Genomic DNA, 17,065 nt, shown 5'->3' on the forward strand with positions numbered 1-17,065 from the left:
TCACTTAGCTAATGGTGCAAATTATATAAAATATACGACTAACAGCATGGAGAACACAGTGAGTAATATTGTAACAACGCTGGGTGGTGACAGATGGGGACCACACCTGTGGCGAGCGCTGTATAATGTACAGACTTGTGGCATCGCTGTGTTGCACAGCAAACTAACATAGCGTTCTATGTCCACTGTACTTCAGTAATAAAACAATAAATCAGTAAGCAAAATATACAACTAATAACAGTAGAAAATACTACTTTGAGAAAATCTTATGAAATATAAAAACACCAAAAAAATCCGTAACTCTGGGGCCCCAGTATTGCCTCTGTGCTGCCTCATTAACCCCCACAACAACCCCAGGCAGCAGGGGTGGTGACCGCCTCGTGCAGGTGGCCAGGGTGGGGCTCAGGGGCGCCTGGGGCACAGAAAGTGAGCAGTGGGATCTTTCTTTCTTTTCTTTCTTTCTTTCTTTTTTTTAAACATTTGTTTGTTATTGAGAGACAGACAGAACACGAGCAGGGGAGGGGCAGAGAGAGAGGGAGACACAGAATCCGAAGCAGGCTCCGGGCTCCAAGCTGTTGGCACAGAGCCCGATGCGGGGCTCGAACCCACGAACCGTGAGATCATGACCTGAGCCGAAGTCGGTCGCTTAACCGACTGAGCCACTCAGGCGCCCCTATGAGCAGTGGGTTCTTAACGCTGCATTATTTATCATTTCTCTCCTTCCCCGTCTTTCCTCCTCTCTCTTTCTAGCTTTCTTACAGGCCAGCTAAAAAAAATCAAAGGCAAATGGTAACTCAGAAGTCACTAGTGCAATAATGTATCCAAAACAGCTTTAGTATCAGTAACACACATGACTACATTTCAGAAAATCACTTAAAAAGATGATGTCACAGAGAGAAGCGGATACGAGTCAGGGGGTTCACAGAGAGGATGCTGCTGAGAAAACCCCAGTTTTCAACCCCACCCCCACCCCCGCCCCATTAAGGACATAGGTGCAAATGGAAAGATTACCATGAGCACTTTTCTTTCATCAATTTGACAAAAGATTAACAAGGTAATAATCTGTGCATTCGCTAGTGTGCCCACCTCACAGAAGGCTAACCAAGCACTAAAAACATCTTCTGGCAAATATCTTAAGGACGTGGGAAGACCCAATGTTACCTTTTAAAAAATTTAAAAAGATTCGTAAAATTGAAGTTAAGTACACGTGTGAGGGAAAAAGACGCAAGGCGATTTAGGGAGAACTTTTACGGTGGCGACCTTGGCGAGCCGGGATCAGGAACAATCTAAATCTTCCTCTTTAAAGCCCCTCCCCACCTCGCACATTTTCTACACGAGCATGTGTCACGTTTAACGTTGGGAAAACAGGATTCCTTTAAAGTAATGTGAAAACTGAGTGAAAAAACAGATCCTAGTGTAACTTGGCAGCTGTAAGTATTGATGAAATGAGCTCCGAATACGTATTCCAAATCGTGGGCGTATATATAAACTGTAACTTCTGGTAATTTTTCAAGTTGTCATTTTGTGTCCTGTTGGAATTTTGCTTGAGGATGGGTCATGTTTCATGTTTCAAAAGACAATACTTGCTTTTTATTTGTCTTTGATTTAAAAAAGCAAGGAAAAGGATTTTTATCAAAGTCAATCAGTTAAATGTAATCCAATTAGGAAAATAAATTTGCCCTTGACCTTACGTTACTTCAAAAAGAGGGGTCTTTATGTCTTTGGGAGTGATGCTCCCCATACCCGTGGGACCCTAACTCGGTCTCCAAACTGTCAGGCCAGTGACACCCAGGTGAACTGCTCTCAAGGACTGGCCAGCGAGGACTGGGTCTCCAGAGGAGCCACGTCCCCGAACAATGGAAGGGGCCCTTCCCCCCTTTATTTATTAAAAAAAAAAGGATTCTAATTAAATTTTTTTTTTTAACATTTATCTATTTTTGAGACAGAGAGAGACAGAACATGAACGGCGGAGGGTCAGAGAGAGAGGGAGACACAGAATCCGAAGCAGGCTCCAGGCTCTGAGCTGTCAGCACAGAGCCCGACGCGGGGCTCGAACTCACGGACCGCGAGATCGTGACCTGGCTGAAGTCGGACGCTTAACCGACTGAGCCACCCAGGCGCCCCAAAAGGATTCTAATTATAAACCAACATGACATCACCCAAAGACTCAATTCTTTTGAAGTTATGCCTTTCTACCCAAATGTGCACAACGGCACAAAATCATCCCAAGTGTAGTCGCTCCGGGCACAATTGTGTAATTGGCCAAGCACGGAGCCCGGGGATCCCATCACCTGCACAATTCACCTCTTCCACGTGGAATTCATACACCGCTCCCTTCTCAGCGCTAAGCAGGTCCTGATGGGGCTCCCCGGTGGTTGGCGGAGGGGCATGTGAGCGAGCAGGTGGTCACAGGACGGGAGAAGCAGTAATGACCTGACGTCCAGGTCTCGGTGCCCCACGTCTCTAAACAGCCCTGCGGAGTAGGTGTGAGTCTTGTCCCCATATCACAGATGAGGAAACTGACCCAAGGAGACGAGGACTCAAGGCTGCACAGCCATCTCCAGTCTGTGTTCTTAATCGTCCTGCCAGCCGTCAGGGGCAGGGATGGTGGGTGTGGGGCTAGGCAGAGCTCAAGCAGGAGACAAGGAGGAACTTTGAAGGGAGACCCCTCAGGGAGGCTTTCGTGGAGTCTCGGCCCGAAGGAGAAGTTAGTGAGGCAGAGGGGAAGGGCGGGAGGAAGCAGGAGAGGGTGCGTGAGTGGGGACACCGCCTGAGTCCTTGAGGCTCACCCTTTAAGGGTCTCCATGAAGGAGGGGGGCCAACGTGGAGATCCCAGCAGGTGGCTGAAGAGAATCTGGGAACATCTGAGTGGTGCCTGTCTTCCTTCCCCGTGCAGCTTGGTTGGAGGGGGTTGGAGGGGGTTGGATGGCAGCAAGGAGGAGGGGCCTCGGTGGGTGAGGGTCCGAAGGAGCCTGCCCGGGCCCTGAGGCTTGGGCAGGACACCACTCGTGCTCCGGGGGGACACGGAGTCCCCAAGAGAAGCAGCATCCCAGCGAGGCCACGCTCAGAAATGAGAGGCCAGGATTGCAGGTGCCCAGCGATCGGGGGCGCGTGGCAGAAACCACAGGCTGCGGAAGGAAGTCCCGGGGACCAGGTGGGTGGTCATTCCTCGTTGGACCAGGTAACTACGCTGCGAGCCTATGGGACGGGTGACAGCGCTGACCATAGCATGTGCCCAGACGCTGTCACACTCGTCCGGCCCCTAACTGTCAGCATGAGGGTTGAGCTTCCCTTCGTGGTCAGGTGCCCTAAGGGGAAGAAAAGTGGGAAAGCATTCCTGATAGGCATTTGGACGGGCTCCAAATGTACTCAAAACAGCCCAAAAGACGCTCTTTTAAACCGGAAGGCTCAGAGTCACCCACAACCAGCAAATTTAAGCTTTTCTTAGACTGTGTGCAGGAGATGAGGCGGTCTGGGGGCCAGGTTAGAGACAGGAATACTGGGCTTTGTTATTTGGAGAACAGAAAAACATGCCTTTTTTAAGAACTGAAAACACTGATATCTCTGCTGATGGAATACCATTACATTTTTAACAGCTTTACTGACGTACAATTGATACGTGACAAACTGTCCCTTAAGCGTACAGTTTGAGAGGTCTGGGCTCTATATATGCCCATGAAACCATCACCAGAATGGAGAGTAAGGAGGGAGCCCGATAAAGAAAGGTGAGCATAGGTGCACATATATGCCACCCTCTGTTAATAGCTGTATTCACTTCTTGATGATCATTACCGGCACAGAATTAACACAGCCTCAAACTCCACACTTTAAATATGCTTTCACTGAAAATGCCCCAGTTTGCTATAACGTAGCCTTGGCCAATAGGGTATAAAAGGACAAGTTCACAAATTTATTCAATTTTGAATTTTTAAAAATCATCAGCATTTTCAAATTGTATTTCTATTCATTTTTGAGAGACAGAGAGAGACAGAGTGGGAGTGGGAGAGGGGCAGAGAGAGAGAGAGAGGGAGACACAGAATCCGAAGCCAGCTCCAGGCTCCGGGCTGTCAGCACAGAGCCTGACGCGGGGCTCGAACCCACGAACTGTGAGATCACGGCCTAAGCTGAAGTCGGCTGCTTAACTGACTGAGACACCCAGGCTCCCCAAATTGTATTTCTATAATAAAGGACAGAGCTTCCCAATCAAAAGCAATTGATTGCTTCCTTTGTTTTAAAAAATGCTTGGGGCGCCTGGGTGGCTCAGTCGGTTAAGTGTCCAACCTTGGCTCAGGTCATGATCTCACGGTTCACGAGTTCGAGCCCTGGTCAGGCTCTGTGCTGACAGCTTGGAGCCTGGAGCCTGCTTCGGATTCTGTGTCTCCCTCTCTCTCTGCCCCTCCCTAGCTCACGCTTACACACACACACACTCTCTCTCTGTCAAAAATAAATAAACCTTAAAAAATATATAAAAAATTAAAAAATGCTTTATTTATTTTTGAGGGAGAGAGTGCGAGTGGGGGAGGGGCAGAGAGGGAGGGACAGAGGATCTGAGGTGGGCTCTGTGCCGAGGTCAATGAGCCCGATGTGGGGCTCAAACTTACAAACTGCAAAATCATGATCTGAGCCGAAGTTGGACACAGCTGACTGAGCCACCCAGGCGCCTTGAGCATTAAAATAATTTTAAGAATTATTTATTTATTTTGAGGGAGATAGAGAGTTAGGGAGAGAGAGAAGGAGGGAGGGGAAGAGAGAGAGAGAGGGAGACAGAATCTCAAGCAGGGTCCGTACTGTCAGTGCAGAGCCCAATGAGGGGCTCGAACTCACGAAACAGGAGATCATGACCTGAGCTGAAGTTAAGAGTCGGATGCTTAAGTGACTGAGCCATCCAGGCACCCCACTGAATTGCTTTCTTTAAAAAAACTTTTTTAAAGTTTTTAAATTTATTTTGAGAGAGAGAGAGAGAGCGAGAGCGAGAGAGAGAGAGAGAGAGGCACAGAGAGATAGGAGAGGGAGAGGATCCCAAGCAGGCTCCGCACTGTCAGCACAGACCTTGACACGGGGCTCGAACTCACAAATCATGAGATCGTTACCTGGGCCAAAGTCAAGAGTCGGACGCTTAACTGGCTGAGCCATTCAGGCGCCCCTGAATTGCTTTCTTTGAAGAAAGTTTGTTATGAAATTTAAGTGTTGAGGAAACTATCAGAATGCCGTACAAATTTAACACGAGTAGTTTACGACGGCCGCGTATCTCTAAACCTTGATGTACGTGTGATATGTGGTGCCACAGAACATGTTACATCAGAACTTAGATGCACGTTTACGTCGTCGCTGTTTCTGTGGGGAGGGGACCAGACGTGGCTGCCCTGGGTGCCTCTGCCTCCAGGTCTGCCACCAGGCTGCAAACCACGGGTGTGGTCTCATCTGAAGGCTCTCTGGGGGAGAATCCATGTCCACGGTCATCATGTGGCTGTGACGGAAGTTGGTTCTTCCCCGGCTGCTGGATCGAGGCCCTGCGTTCCTTCCCGTGTGGGACTAGCACACAACGTGGCCGCTGACTTCTCTCAGAGCAGCGAGGGAGAGAGCCAGAGAGAGGGCAAGAGAGGCAGGCAGGAAGGCAGTGACACCCCATCACTGTGGCTCTGTTCTTCCTTCAGAAGCGAGTTACAGGTCTACATCACAGTCAAGGGAAGGACATTACGGCAACAAGAGGTGAAGTCGCTGGAGGTCATCTCAGAGGCTGAGACATAAATACCTTTTAACGGGATTCTCTATTGTCAACAGTCAAAGTCTCCGGTTCTGAGAAGCCAACCAAAGTTGGTGTCTGAGCGTCTCTGAACCCAGTACGATGCGGCACAGCTCCCCGTAAAGGAAACAGATGGCCAAGTCCGGCCTCCGCGGCTCCTGGGACGGAGCATTACAATCTGCCCTCTTTTTCTCCACCCCCACCCCCCGCCTTGAAATAAAACAGATTTTAAAACTGCTCGAATTAGGCTGCCTGCAAAGTGTTTGTTCCGCTGTGTGGAAACTTCTGTGCTCCACGAGTGTCTGTCCTAACCACGTGTGATTCTCTAAAAACGAATACGTTTCAAAAACCCTCTTTCGTAAAGCAAGCTTTGAGTCAGTTAACGTTTCACGCAAGGGCATTAAAGAGGACCCTTCACGCAGACCCTGGGGCCTGGTCCCCAGAGCTGCTACCCACCCAGCATTTCAAGGAGGCCCAGGGCCCTGGTGTCAGGTCACCGACGCAGCAGTTGCCTCACAGAATTCTGACAGAGAAGGGCTGTGACTGAGAATCCCAAGCTCATACAAGGAGACGGGCTGGCCAGATCCCAGGACCTGTTTGTGACTGGATCCCTCGGCTTCCAGCCAGACGTGGCCCAGGAAGTCCACCAACGTGGGGCTGTGTCATCTACCCACGACGTTCAATTCCATGTGGTCACAAAAGTACCATATGGACCTTATTAAAAAAAAAAAACCAAAACACCAGCACAAAAAGCAATCTCATTAAAAGAAAAAAAAAAGTTCGTTCCTGAATTCTTAGCCCTGACATTCCGCTTTCTAAAATGAAGCTTAAAACTCCATGAATCAGGGGGGGCCTGGGAGGCTCAGTCGGTTAACTGTCCAACTCTTGGTTTCAGCTCAGGTCGTGATCTCAGGGTTTGTGGGTTCGAGCCCTGCATGCTGACAGCATAGCGCCTGTGTGGGATTTTTCTCTCTCCCTCTCTCTCTGCCCCTTCTCTGCTCTGTCTCTCAAAATAAATAAACTTAAAAAAAAACCCATGAGTCTATCTACAAGGACATGCTTCTGTGCTTAAAAACATACAAGAACCTCACCCCCTACAGAAGAGACCATCGGGACACATCACCGGGCCGCTCACGCTTACCTGCATTCGATGAACCAATGCCGAATCTGGTCTTGAAGGTTCTCCTTGATATCTGGACCTTCTATTAATTTCAGATCATCCTTGATTGTGACCAAGGCTTCTCTGTATTTCTCTTCATGCTTTATCTGCACCTCATTCCTCAGGGAGGTCACCTTTTCAGCCTGGATTATGGTGGCACTGACTTCATTAAACAGGGGAGGTGGATTCTGAAAACACAAGATTATAAAGGTTCTCATGCCAAAGAACACCAGACACTCGTGAAATATGTTGATGTCTCTGGTGGCGTCTTATCAAGGCATACAAGACAGGCACACAGAACGAAAGAATCATGGCTGGCGGGCGGGTCTTAAGAAGTAATTCACCACCGTGGGGAGGAAAGATGGGGATCACTCCATACCATCTGGCAGCTGGGGGGCGGTTAGCTGGAAAAAAAGCATATTCAATAAATACGACAAAAAACTGTTCACACTATGGAAAGTCACATGTTTCCAAATCTTGGTTAATGGGACAGCAAAGATTATAGAGGAAGAAAGTATTTGAAGCAAGTGGAAAGTTTGGGTGCTCCGATTGCAAGAAAACCTACTCCCAAACCAACTCTGCAAGCATCCCTTCCGTTGTTAAAGACCTCCCAGGGAGGAAATTCTCAGCTGACTCCAGACATTCACCCTGATATTACATCTTGTTGGTACAATGTTCTACCTTAAAATCTGCTGGTTAGCAAGTCAACAGAAGTCCGGCTAGGGAGTGCCAATCAAATGCTCAGCACTGCTCCAACATCTATGGGGTGGTGGTGAGAGAAAATACACAATCACCTTGAGGGGAGCCTGGCTGGCTCAGTCCATAGGGGATGTGACTCCTGATCTCAGGGTAGTGAGTTCAAGCTCCTCGTTGGGTGCAGCACTTATGTAAAAAAAACCAAATCACTTTGAGACATAATTCCTGTTCTTTAGGATCCTCTCAAACGGAATTGGCACGACACGGTAGGGAACAATGCCAGCCGCCCTAACGACGTTTTGCAACATGGGTTTGGATGGAAATTTCGGACCAAAAAGGGACTTGGAGAAGGAAGACGCCACAGGGCAGTTGTACCTGCAATTATATCCCTGAAGCTCTGCTTCCTTCACAGATAGAGGATCTGAGCTCTAAGCAGTTCAGAGAGTCAGCCCAGGCCAGAGAGCAGATAAAGGGCACACTCAGTGGTCTGCTGGAGCCAGCCCGCGACGGCTCATGAGATCCAATTGACCCATTTTCTAGAATTTTGCAAGCTGGCTGTTAAATGCGTTGTTCATTGTGAGCATTTTAGAATGCTAATTTCTATAAACTTACAATTAAGTAAATTACGTTACAAAGTCCTCAATACTCAAAACTCATCACTTCCTAATTATCTGACTGGGTGTTACTATATCATCTGCGCTCTCGGCATTGTGTATATCTGCCCCAGCTCCACGGTGAAAATACTACATAAAGTGTGCCACGGCACCTATCTTCCCAACTGCGTTATATCGGTTAGCGGCTTGAATGGGCGATGGGGATATTTACACTGTGGAAATGAGCAAATGCTCCCGAAGTTGAAGCAGAAGTTGCTCTGATTTCTCTGTTTACTCTTTTTTCTTGTGTTCAGTTTTCATTTTGCTGAAACACGCCCATGAGCGTAACTTGCAGACTGGATACGTGCAGCCGTGAATCTGCTAAGTACTTGCACTTTGGAGGTGTTTCCTGGGGTCCCTCCCACCTTTGGCAGTGTCCTTGGAGGAAACTTCCAGCACGCAGAGCCGCCCATGACTGGCTTGTTGGACACGGATGTTCCTCGTACATAAGCTCTTCTCCCTCCTGCTTTACCCTTGGAGCTCTGAACGTTTATCAAAATGTGTCCAGGCGTGGACACTTACTCATTCATCACACTCTCCATTTTGTGGGTCTATTCACTATAAAAAATTGTGTCTTCGACTCTGAAAATTTCCCTGCTATTATTCCCCCTTCCCCCATTTCTCTCTCTGCAATAAATGTTAGATAAAATTGCCAGGCCACCGGATTTATCTTCTGCTAGGCTGAACTTTTCTCCTGTATGTTCCATTTCTCCTTTATCTATTTGCGCTGTGTTATAGGAGGTTTCCTGAACATTATCTTCCAGAACTAATTTGATTTTCAGTTATGTCCATTGATTAATTTGGATTTATTTATAATTCTTTAAAAAGTTTACTTATTTAGAGAGAGAGAGCATCAGGGGAGGGAGGGAGGGAGGGAGGGAGAGAGAGGGAGAGAGGAGAGAGAGAGATAGAGAGAGAGAATCCCAAGCAGGCTCCAGGCTGTCAGCACAGAGCCTGACGTGGGGCTCGAACGCACGAACCGTGAGATCATGACCTTAGCCAAAGTTGGATGCTTAACCGATGGAGCCACCCAGATGCCCCTGGGGAAGTTCTTTTAGAGGCAACATATCCTCAAATCTACTGGTGACTTATTTATCCACATTTTCTTTTTTCCTCAAAATGCTGGAGAGCTTAAAAAAAAAAAAACAGATTCCCAGTTTAATCCTGGGAGTGAGGAAGAATCAAGAAACTAGTAGTTTTGGAAAATCTTCAGGTGATTCTGATAACTATCCAGGCCAGGGTTTGGTAACCTGTAGCCCGCGGGTCAAACCCGGCTCAAATGCATGTTTTTGTGAGTAAAGTTATCCTGGATCACAGCCGAGCCCATTTATTTACATATTGTCTGTGGCTTCTTTCATACTGCAAGGACAATGTTGGATGGTGTGTGGCAGAGACCGTCTGGCCTGCAAAGCCTAAAATGATGACAGAGAAGGAGGAAGGGGAGGAGGAGGAGGGGGAGGGGAAGGAGGAGGAAGGGCTGTTTAAAAGAAGCATCACAGAAGACGACGTACATATCATTTCCTGAATGAGTAAACCCTCACTCTACAGAAGTAATCCCTCAACCCTTACAATAATCTGGCCAGGCGGGTATTTTTATCATATAAGAAACGAACCACAGAGGCTAATTAACTTTCCCAAATTCACACGGCTGGCAAATGGGAGAGGTAGGAAACAATCAATCCCTGGCTTATCTGACCCAAAGCCATGGTATGGGGTTTGGGACAGAAGCCTGGATGTAAGTTGAGGCTCAGCCATTTGCTGCCTCTAGGAGTTTGTAAAAGGCATTGACACTGTTAAGGTTTAGTTTCCTCCTCTTTAATGGCAACAGTATCACACTGCGAAGACTGAGTGAAGCGCTCTATGTGAGATCCTGCTACAGACCCTGGCATCACGTGAGCCCTCGGTGCATTTACTGTGACCGCTGCCATGTCAGCAGGTGCACTGACGTCTAAGTGTGTGAAACCCAGGAGTGCTGGGGGGCTACCATATAAAGAAAATTTCAGGGGTAAGAGAAAAACATCGAAGTTCATTTCAAAAGCTTCAAAACAAATACAGGATAAAATTCAAACATAGAACAAAATTTTGCCTTGTTTACAAAAGACATTAACCACATTACAAATTTAAATTAATTAGTCGGAAAAACATAATCTTAAACACTCAATTGATGCTATATACTAAAAAAAAGCTCCAAATGGGTGAAATAGTTAATTGTAACACGTATGCACATAAGTGTGCACGCACGTGCACACACACACACACACACACAAACACACAATCTCTGAGAAATACCTGTGAACCTCTGGGAGTGATTTGTCAACTAGAAATACAATCAAGATGCTGTTAGAATACAGCACCCACTTAACAACACAAAGTCAGTGAAAAAAGATGAAAAAAATTACTCATATAACACTTTAAAAATATGCATTGAAAAGTCTAAGGAAATAATCCAATTGTCTGAGTTAAGTATAATGAAAACACACTTTTATGGTAGGAAAAAAAACCCCCAAACCACTTTATAAGTGAATCTAGAATGAAAATCATAGGATCACTTTAAAGAACAACGTTGAAAACAAATGATCTAAATTTCCTTGCTATGCGTGTGCTCAAATGCCTGACTCTACATTCCATATCTTGTGCCAAAACAGATAGAAATTTCCTTTATTTAATCATTTTAAAAAGTACCCAATTCTTGTATTTTCCAGGTGATATTTTTTACTCCTAGTATGTACATTTTCAATGTATGAAGTAGAATCTTACAATTCACATAAAGATTTTTACCTGATCTCTTCAATGACTATTAAAAAAATTTTTTTTAATGTTTATTTCTGAGAGAGACAGAGACAGAATGCGAGTGGGTTAGGGGCAGAGAGAGAGGGAGACACAGAATCCGAGGCAGGCTCCAGGCTCCGAGCTGTCAGCACAGAGCCAGACGTGGGGCTTGAACTCACGAGCTGTGAGATCAGGACCTGAGCTAAAGTCAGACGCTCAACCGACCGAGCCACCCAGGTGCCCCACTTCAACGACTATTTTAAGTTCACGGTGTCCGTGAAGAGGTTAAAATAGATCTGTACCCCATTTTTTTTGTCTGCGATGAATGTGTAAAATTGTTTTGAAGTCTTGCATTAATTTTCTGATTCTCTATCAGCCAATCAAAGGATCTTGCTTCACCCTCCCTTACATTGTTCTTATGGTAATTTACAGCAGATTTCTTTCATAGATGTACACATGCAAAATATATTTTTAGCTCATCTTTTTCCCTTTTGTCTCTAAAAATGAAACATTGAGGAGGTGACTCTGATTTGGGTCTTGGCAGTAGCTCTGCGAAGCGTTCAGCCAACTTCCTTACACTTGCATGATCTTTGAGCAAAGCAGAGAAATTTCTCAGCTCTCACTGGAGTTTTGCAACAACCCCAGTGGTATGCACTCTGTCCTGAGCGTTCTTCCTCTACGTTCCCTGACTGGCGTCCACGTCCATTTTGGAGGCAGATACGAGGATGTGACTATCCCACTGAACAGACGAGGACCCTGAGGATCATACCTAAGTGGCTCTCCCAAGTCATTCTACATCAACGAAGAAGCTAGTAGTAGGGTTTCCCGATTCCTCCCGTTCTGTGTTCCTCCCGTGACACCATGCTGTGCCGTTAATACGTGTGTATTCATGCATGTTTCTTGATATAGACTTTCTCTGACGAAAAACACATTTGGGGTCATTTGTAGCTTCTTTCTCTGGTTGCTTTTGAATTTAAAGGTTATAATATATTTAGGTCCTATGTTAATGAGCAGCTTTTCCTTTGGGCTAAGATATCTTTTCCTCGTTAGCAACTTTGGTCATATGGAATTCAAATTTGTTAACTCACCGCATAAACAGCAACTCATTTAAAAATAAATTACAAATATTAAAGGGAAATAGAGAACATGATAATATAGTATATATTGAAATACATCAGCTGTAGAATAATGCATCTTAATGAAGGCTTCCCATGTGAATAAACCATTATATTTACAAGCTTTCCACAGTTAATGACCCGGAACCGCAGAGCGAAACCTACGTTTATAGCAAGGTCCTCTGTCAGCAAAAATATACATATTAATAATTGATGTTGCCGTAAACATAGGACATCTGATGATGCTTCCCGGGTTTGCGGGGAAATAGGACTCCACGGTCCATTAACTTAAAATGCTTATCTAATGTTTGATGGGCTTTGTCTTTAAAAATCCTTGTTCAAATTAGTCAGATAAAATGGACATTTGTCCACATGAAAATCTGTTCAATTTATCAGTCACAAATACACTTGCAGATAAGTGATTTAATGCTGGCAACTTTCTCCAGAAGCTCATTGTCTTGGGGGGGTTGCGTCTTTATGGTGCTTTGTTGTCACTGAAGGCGAAGCTGGAACAGGTCTGGGGGAGGGAAAGAGTCCACTCTGAGCAAATGACCATCCCGTGAAATCTCTTGCTGTCATCAGTGCAGAGATCAATTAGCTCCAGAGCCTTCTGATCGCAGCGTGTGCTGGTGTTCATTAGGAAGCATCTAGAGGCGGGCTCAGTGGGCTCCCTGCTCCCGCCTCACGCTGTGGAGGAAACAGCTCTTCGGTTGATCCATTTCAAGATGGGGTGTGCGCGTGCGTGCGTGTGTGTATGCTCTTTAGTTTATGAAAACAAGCCATTTTGTTCCGTCATTTCGTTCCAGAGTAACAGACCTATATTTATATGTGTGTGTTTATACAAATACACCTACTTAAAAAAGAGGAACCCAGCAGAAGTGGAATAAAATTGTAAGCAGACCCATAGCCAACGGTAGTCTCCTGCCCTCTACCCAGAGTAGTTATGGTAAGGCCTTATTTTAGGATGCCGCAATTTTAGTGCGTGCAAAACTATTAGATAATAAAAAATTTTCTAGCTCGTTAAGCCTAACTTCTAAAAATTGTTTTGTAGATTTAAGATTTGCTTCCTTAGGAGCTGGGCTAGGACAGTCACGTTGAGTTTACAACTGGTAAATGATAGAAGCTTACTCAGCCACATTTGTGTCCTACTTTCTTTGAAATATATATATATTTTTTTTCTTGAGAGAGAGAGAGAGAGAGAGAGAGAGAGAGAGAGAGAGCTCAGGTTGGGGAGAGGAGCAGAGAGAGAGAAAGAGAAGGAATCTCAAGCAGGCTTCATGCTCAGCATAGAGCCCGATTCAGGGCTCAATCCCACGACCCTGGGATCATGACCTGAGCAGAAATCAAGAGTCAGACGCTCAACTGACCGAACCACCCAGGTGCCCCTCTTTAAATATTTTTAAAATAAACACTTCGATGCCACTTGTAGGTTGTGAGGCACTAGTTTAAGAGGTTTACAAATACTAATTTATTCCTCCTAATAACCTTATGAGTAGGTGGCATTATTATCTTCATTTTATACAGGAGGAAACTGAGGCACTGAAAGGTCAAGAACTTGACCAGGCTCACACAGCCATGAAGTGGCAGTCTGGGGCTTTGGCCCAAGGCGTCTATTTCCGGCATCTCTGCTCCCACCCTCTATGCTCAGCTGTCTCTCCAATGACAGGTTTCTTCTAGCTTAACCCATTTTGTCTGAAAATGTTAAAAAAAAAAATTTTTTTTAACATTTACTTATTATTGAGAGAGAGAGAGAGAGAGAGAGAGAGAGAGAGAGAGACAAAGCACGAGCAGGGGAGGGGCAGAGAGAGGGGGAGACACAGAATCCGAAGCAGGCTCCAGGCTCTGAGCCGTCAGCACAGAGCCCGACGCGGGGCTCGAACCCGCAAATTGCAAGATCGTGACCTGAGCCGAAGTCAGACACTTAACCGACTGAGCCACCCAGGTGCCCCTGAAAATGTTTATTTTTTTTTTTTAATGGGTACTATAGATCATACTTTAAAAAATGTGCATTTGTAATTTTGGTAGATACTGCCAATGCTTTCCCGCAAAGACGTTGCAAGATTTCCTCTTCACACAACAGTGTACAAAGCCCATCTTTCCATACTTAACTTAAATAGATAAAAAAAAGTTGGGCAGTTTAGTAAGCAATTTAGAATCACGAAGGACATGAACATCTAAACCCACGATATTAAATCATTTGAAGAAAAGTAACAGCTGGTGCTCACATAGTGCTTACTGTGTGCTCTACCTGAGACACTATCTTAAATGCTTTCCAGAGAGCAGTTTCCTTAGAAATTAACACGAAATCTACAAGTGTGGTGCCATGGCCATCTCCATCCCGCCTATGTGGAAATCGTGACACCCAGAAGTCATGTCACTCCCGGAAGTCCCCACAGCTGGGAAACGGTAGAACCAGATCTGAACGCGGATGGGCGGGCTCCAGAATTCATGGCCTTCACCACTCTACCTGCTACATTAACAGACTGTGTAACAAGCCCAAATCTAAGGTGGTTGAGGATGAACGTTCTGCCCTTGGATGTAGGCTAAGAAATTCTGGGATCAGGGGCGCCTGGGCGGCTCAGTTGGTTAAGTGTCCGACTTTGGCTCAGGTCATGATCTCATGGTTTGTGAGTTCAAGCCCCGCGTGGGGCTCTGTGTTGACAGCTCATAGCCTGGAGCCTGCTTCGGATTCTGTGTCCCCCTCTCTCTCTGTTCTGCCTCGCTCCTGCTGTGTCCCCCTCTCTCTCAAAAATAAATAAACGTTAAAAAAATTAAAAAAAAAAAGAAATCCTGGGATCAGGCTACAAAGGAAGGATAAGGAAGAGAATTCTTTTTGTCATGTAATTTCTGATGGTCTGGGGACGCGGAACAAGAATAAAGCAGAATTAAAACAGTAACAACTTAATGTCAAACGGAAGGTTTCTGAGTAGGTAGGCTGTAAATCCCATTTAACAGAAAATGGTGCCCTCCCTCAAGCTCTGATCTCTCTGCCCAGCCTAAGAGCCTTTTGCATACACCTGACCCAGGGTCACTGCTTTTCCTGGGTTGCGAACTTTTTTCTGGTGCATCACACACAGTGCGTGTGGCTTGTGGGGGCAGCGCTTGCTGCCTTAGGGGACTGTCACAATTCTCCCCCCGCAGCTACATGGGGTGGTTGCAGATCAGAGTCAGACCGCGTGCGCTGCTCCAACTCCATCACTTTCTGAGATCCTACTTTCAACAGACTAATTTCAAGTTCATTAATCTGAGTAGCAAATAACAAAGGCCAGGAGAGTGTGTATTTTGAAATTAGTGGCATGGGTATTTTCTGCAACAGTATATTTTGGAATATACTGTGTTTCATTACGTAGACCAGTTATCACACTTCTTCATGATTCAGTTATCGCGACAACGTACTATACTTTTCCAAGATGATTCATGTTGGCCACTGCTCCTTGAAGGCCTATCCTACCCCAAGCTGTAGGTCAGGCCCTTTGCCTGGAATCTCTCTGCAAAATAGGTAGCAGCATCCTGCTCTTACAGAAGAAGAAACTGAGGCTCAAGGGAGGGAGGGTATGCCACCCAAAGACCTCCCACAGGCCCCCGTGTAGAACTGGGTGCACAAGCGGGCCACCCAGAAACCTGTCTTCATCAACATGGCGGAGTAGACTCTTTAAAGCTGGTGCCTGGAGACATGCACTCATTTCTAAGATGCTGCCTCCCCCAGGGACGCTTAGGAAACAGTTCTTTTGCCTTCAAAAAGTAAAATAAAACTAAAACTGCACAAAACCCCCACGAATCATGACAAATCTGTTTTTTTTCCCTGAGATTAAATTTCCAGAAACAAACATCATTTGAACTGTAATGAATAATATATATGACCAAGCTGGATGATGTCGGTTTTGGTTGGAACTAAAGTCGTGACCACAAAGAGCACGTCCTCTTGGTCCTTCTCTCCTTTTGGCTCTGAGAGCAGTTCCCAAGGAAGAGCCCATGACCACCGATGGCTCCTGACGTACATATGGTCTTCCCAAGTGGGGCTTCTGAGGGGGCTGCGTTTCAGGAGCTCACTGGGTGCCCAAGCTCCAACTTTGGGTTGTTATTATTGTTATCATTTATTTATTTATTTTGAGAGAGAGAGACATAGAGAGCGAGCAGGGGAGGGGCAGAGAGAGAGGGAGACAGAGAATCCCAAGCAGGCTCCGCACTGTCAGCCCAGAGCCCAGCGTGGGGCTCGATCTCACCAACTGCGAGTTCATGACCAGAGCTAAAACCAAGAGTCAGACGCTTAACCGACTGAGCCAGCCAGGTGCCCTGGGGTTATTTGCTAATGAGGAAGACCAGATTGACCAACAGATAATTTATAATACAGCTTGTTTGATGTTAGAATCTGAAGGTGAGCAGGGTTTTATGGTGCTTTGAAGACTTAGTTGACTCATTTCCAAGCGACGGCTCTTCCTCTTTAATAACTGTCCCCCAGCGTTATTATAATGAAAACATCGCTAGCTCCAGGGTAACATAAAATATACGATGGGCACGACCATAGGACAAATTATTTCAAAGGGATCCACAGAATGAAATATATTACATTCATTAATTTTCCTTCCAGTCGATTCACCCCATTGGCTCTGCCAATTAAAGTAAGTGCACATGAATTTTTAGAGTGCTATTTATTTTCTTTTGTAGATTTTAGAATATAAATATTTAAAATGGCAATATCAAAAAAATAATTTATGTGACAATGGTAAAGGAAACATTTGGTCAGGAAAGGAAGGCATAATGATGTCTGTTGCTCTAATTCTGGTTTTAGTTACTAAATACCTGGAAATAGGCCAAGCTTCCCAAAACGTACAAATACTATTTTGATCAGATAAGTCAACGGCTTATTCACTGGCGTGATGTAACGAAATGAAGTTATGGAAAAATGAAAGTTTAAAATGAGTGGACAATA

The 17,065-nt window shown here is 45.6% G+C and overlaps 1 protein-coding gene across 1 annotated transcript in view; it reads right to left on the reverse strand.

The window, feature by feature from the left end:
• IQCA1 (IQ motif containing with AAA domain 1) overlaps nucleotides 1-17,065 on the reverse strand; it is a 155,263-nt gene that overhangs the window by 113,200 nt on the left and 24,998 nt on the right. Inside the window, exon 6 of the mRNA XM_047846555.1 lies at nucleotides 6,885-7,090. Within this exon, the coding sequence (XP_047702511.1) occupies nucleotides 6,885-7,090 (206 nt within the window). The remainder of the gene's footprint in view (nucleotides 1-6,884; nucleotides 7,091-17,065) is intronic.

The sequence above is a fragment of the Prionailurus viverrinus genome, unplaced genomic scaffold (assembly GCF_022837055.1).
Source record: "Prionailurus viverrinus isolate Anna unplaced genomic scaffold, UM_Priviv_1.0 scaffold_39, whole genome shotgun sequence".
In the NCBI taxonomy this organism is placed as follows: domain Eukaryota; kingdom Metazoa; phylum Chordata; class Mammalia; order Carnivora; family Felidae; genus Prionailurus; species Prionailurus viverrinus.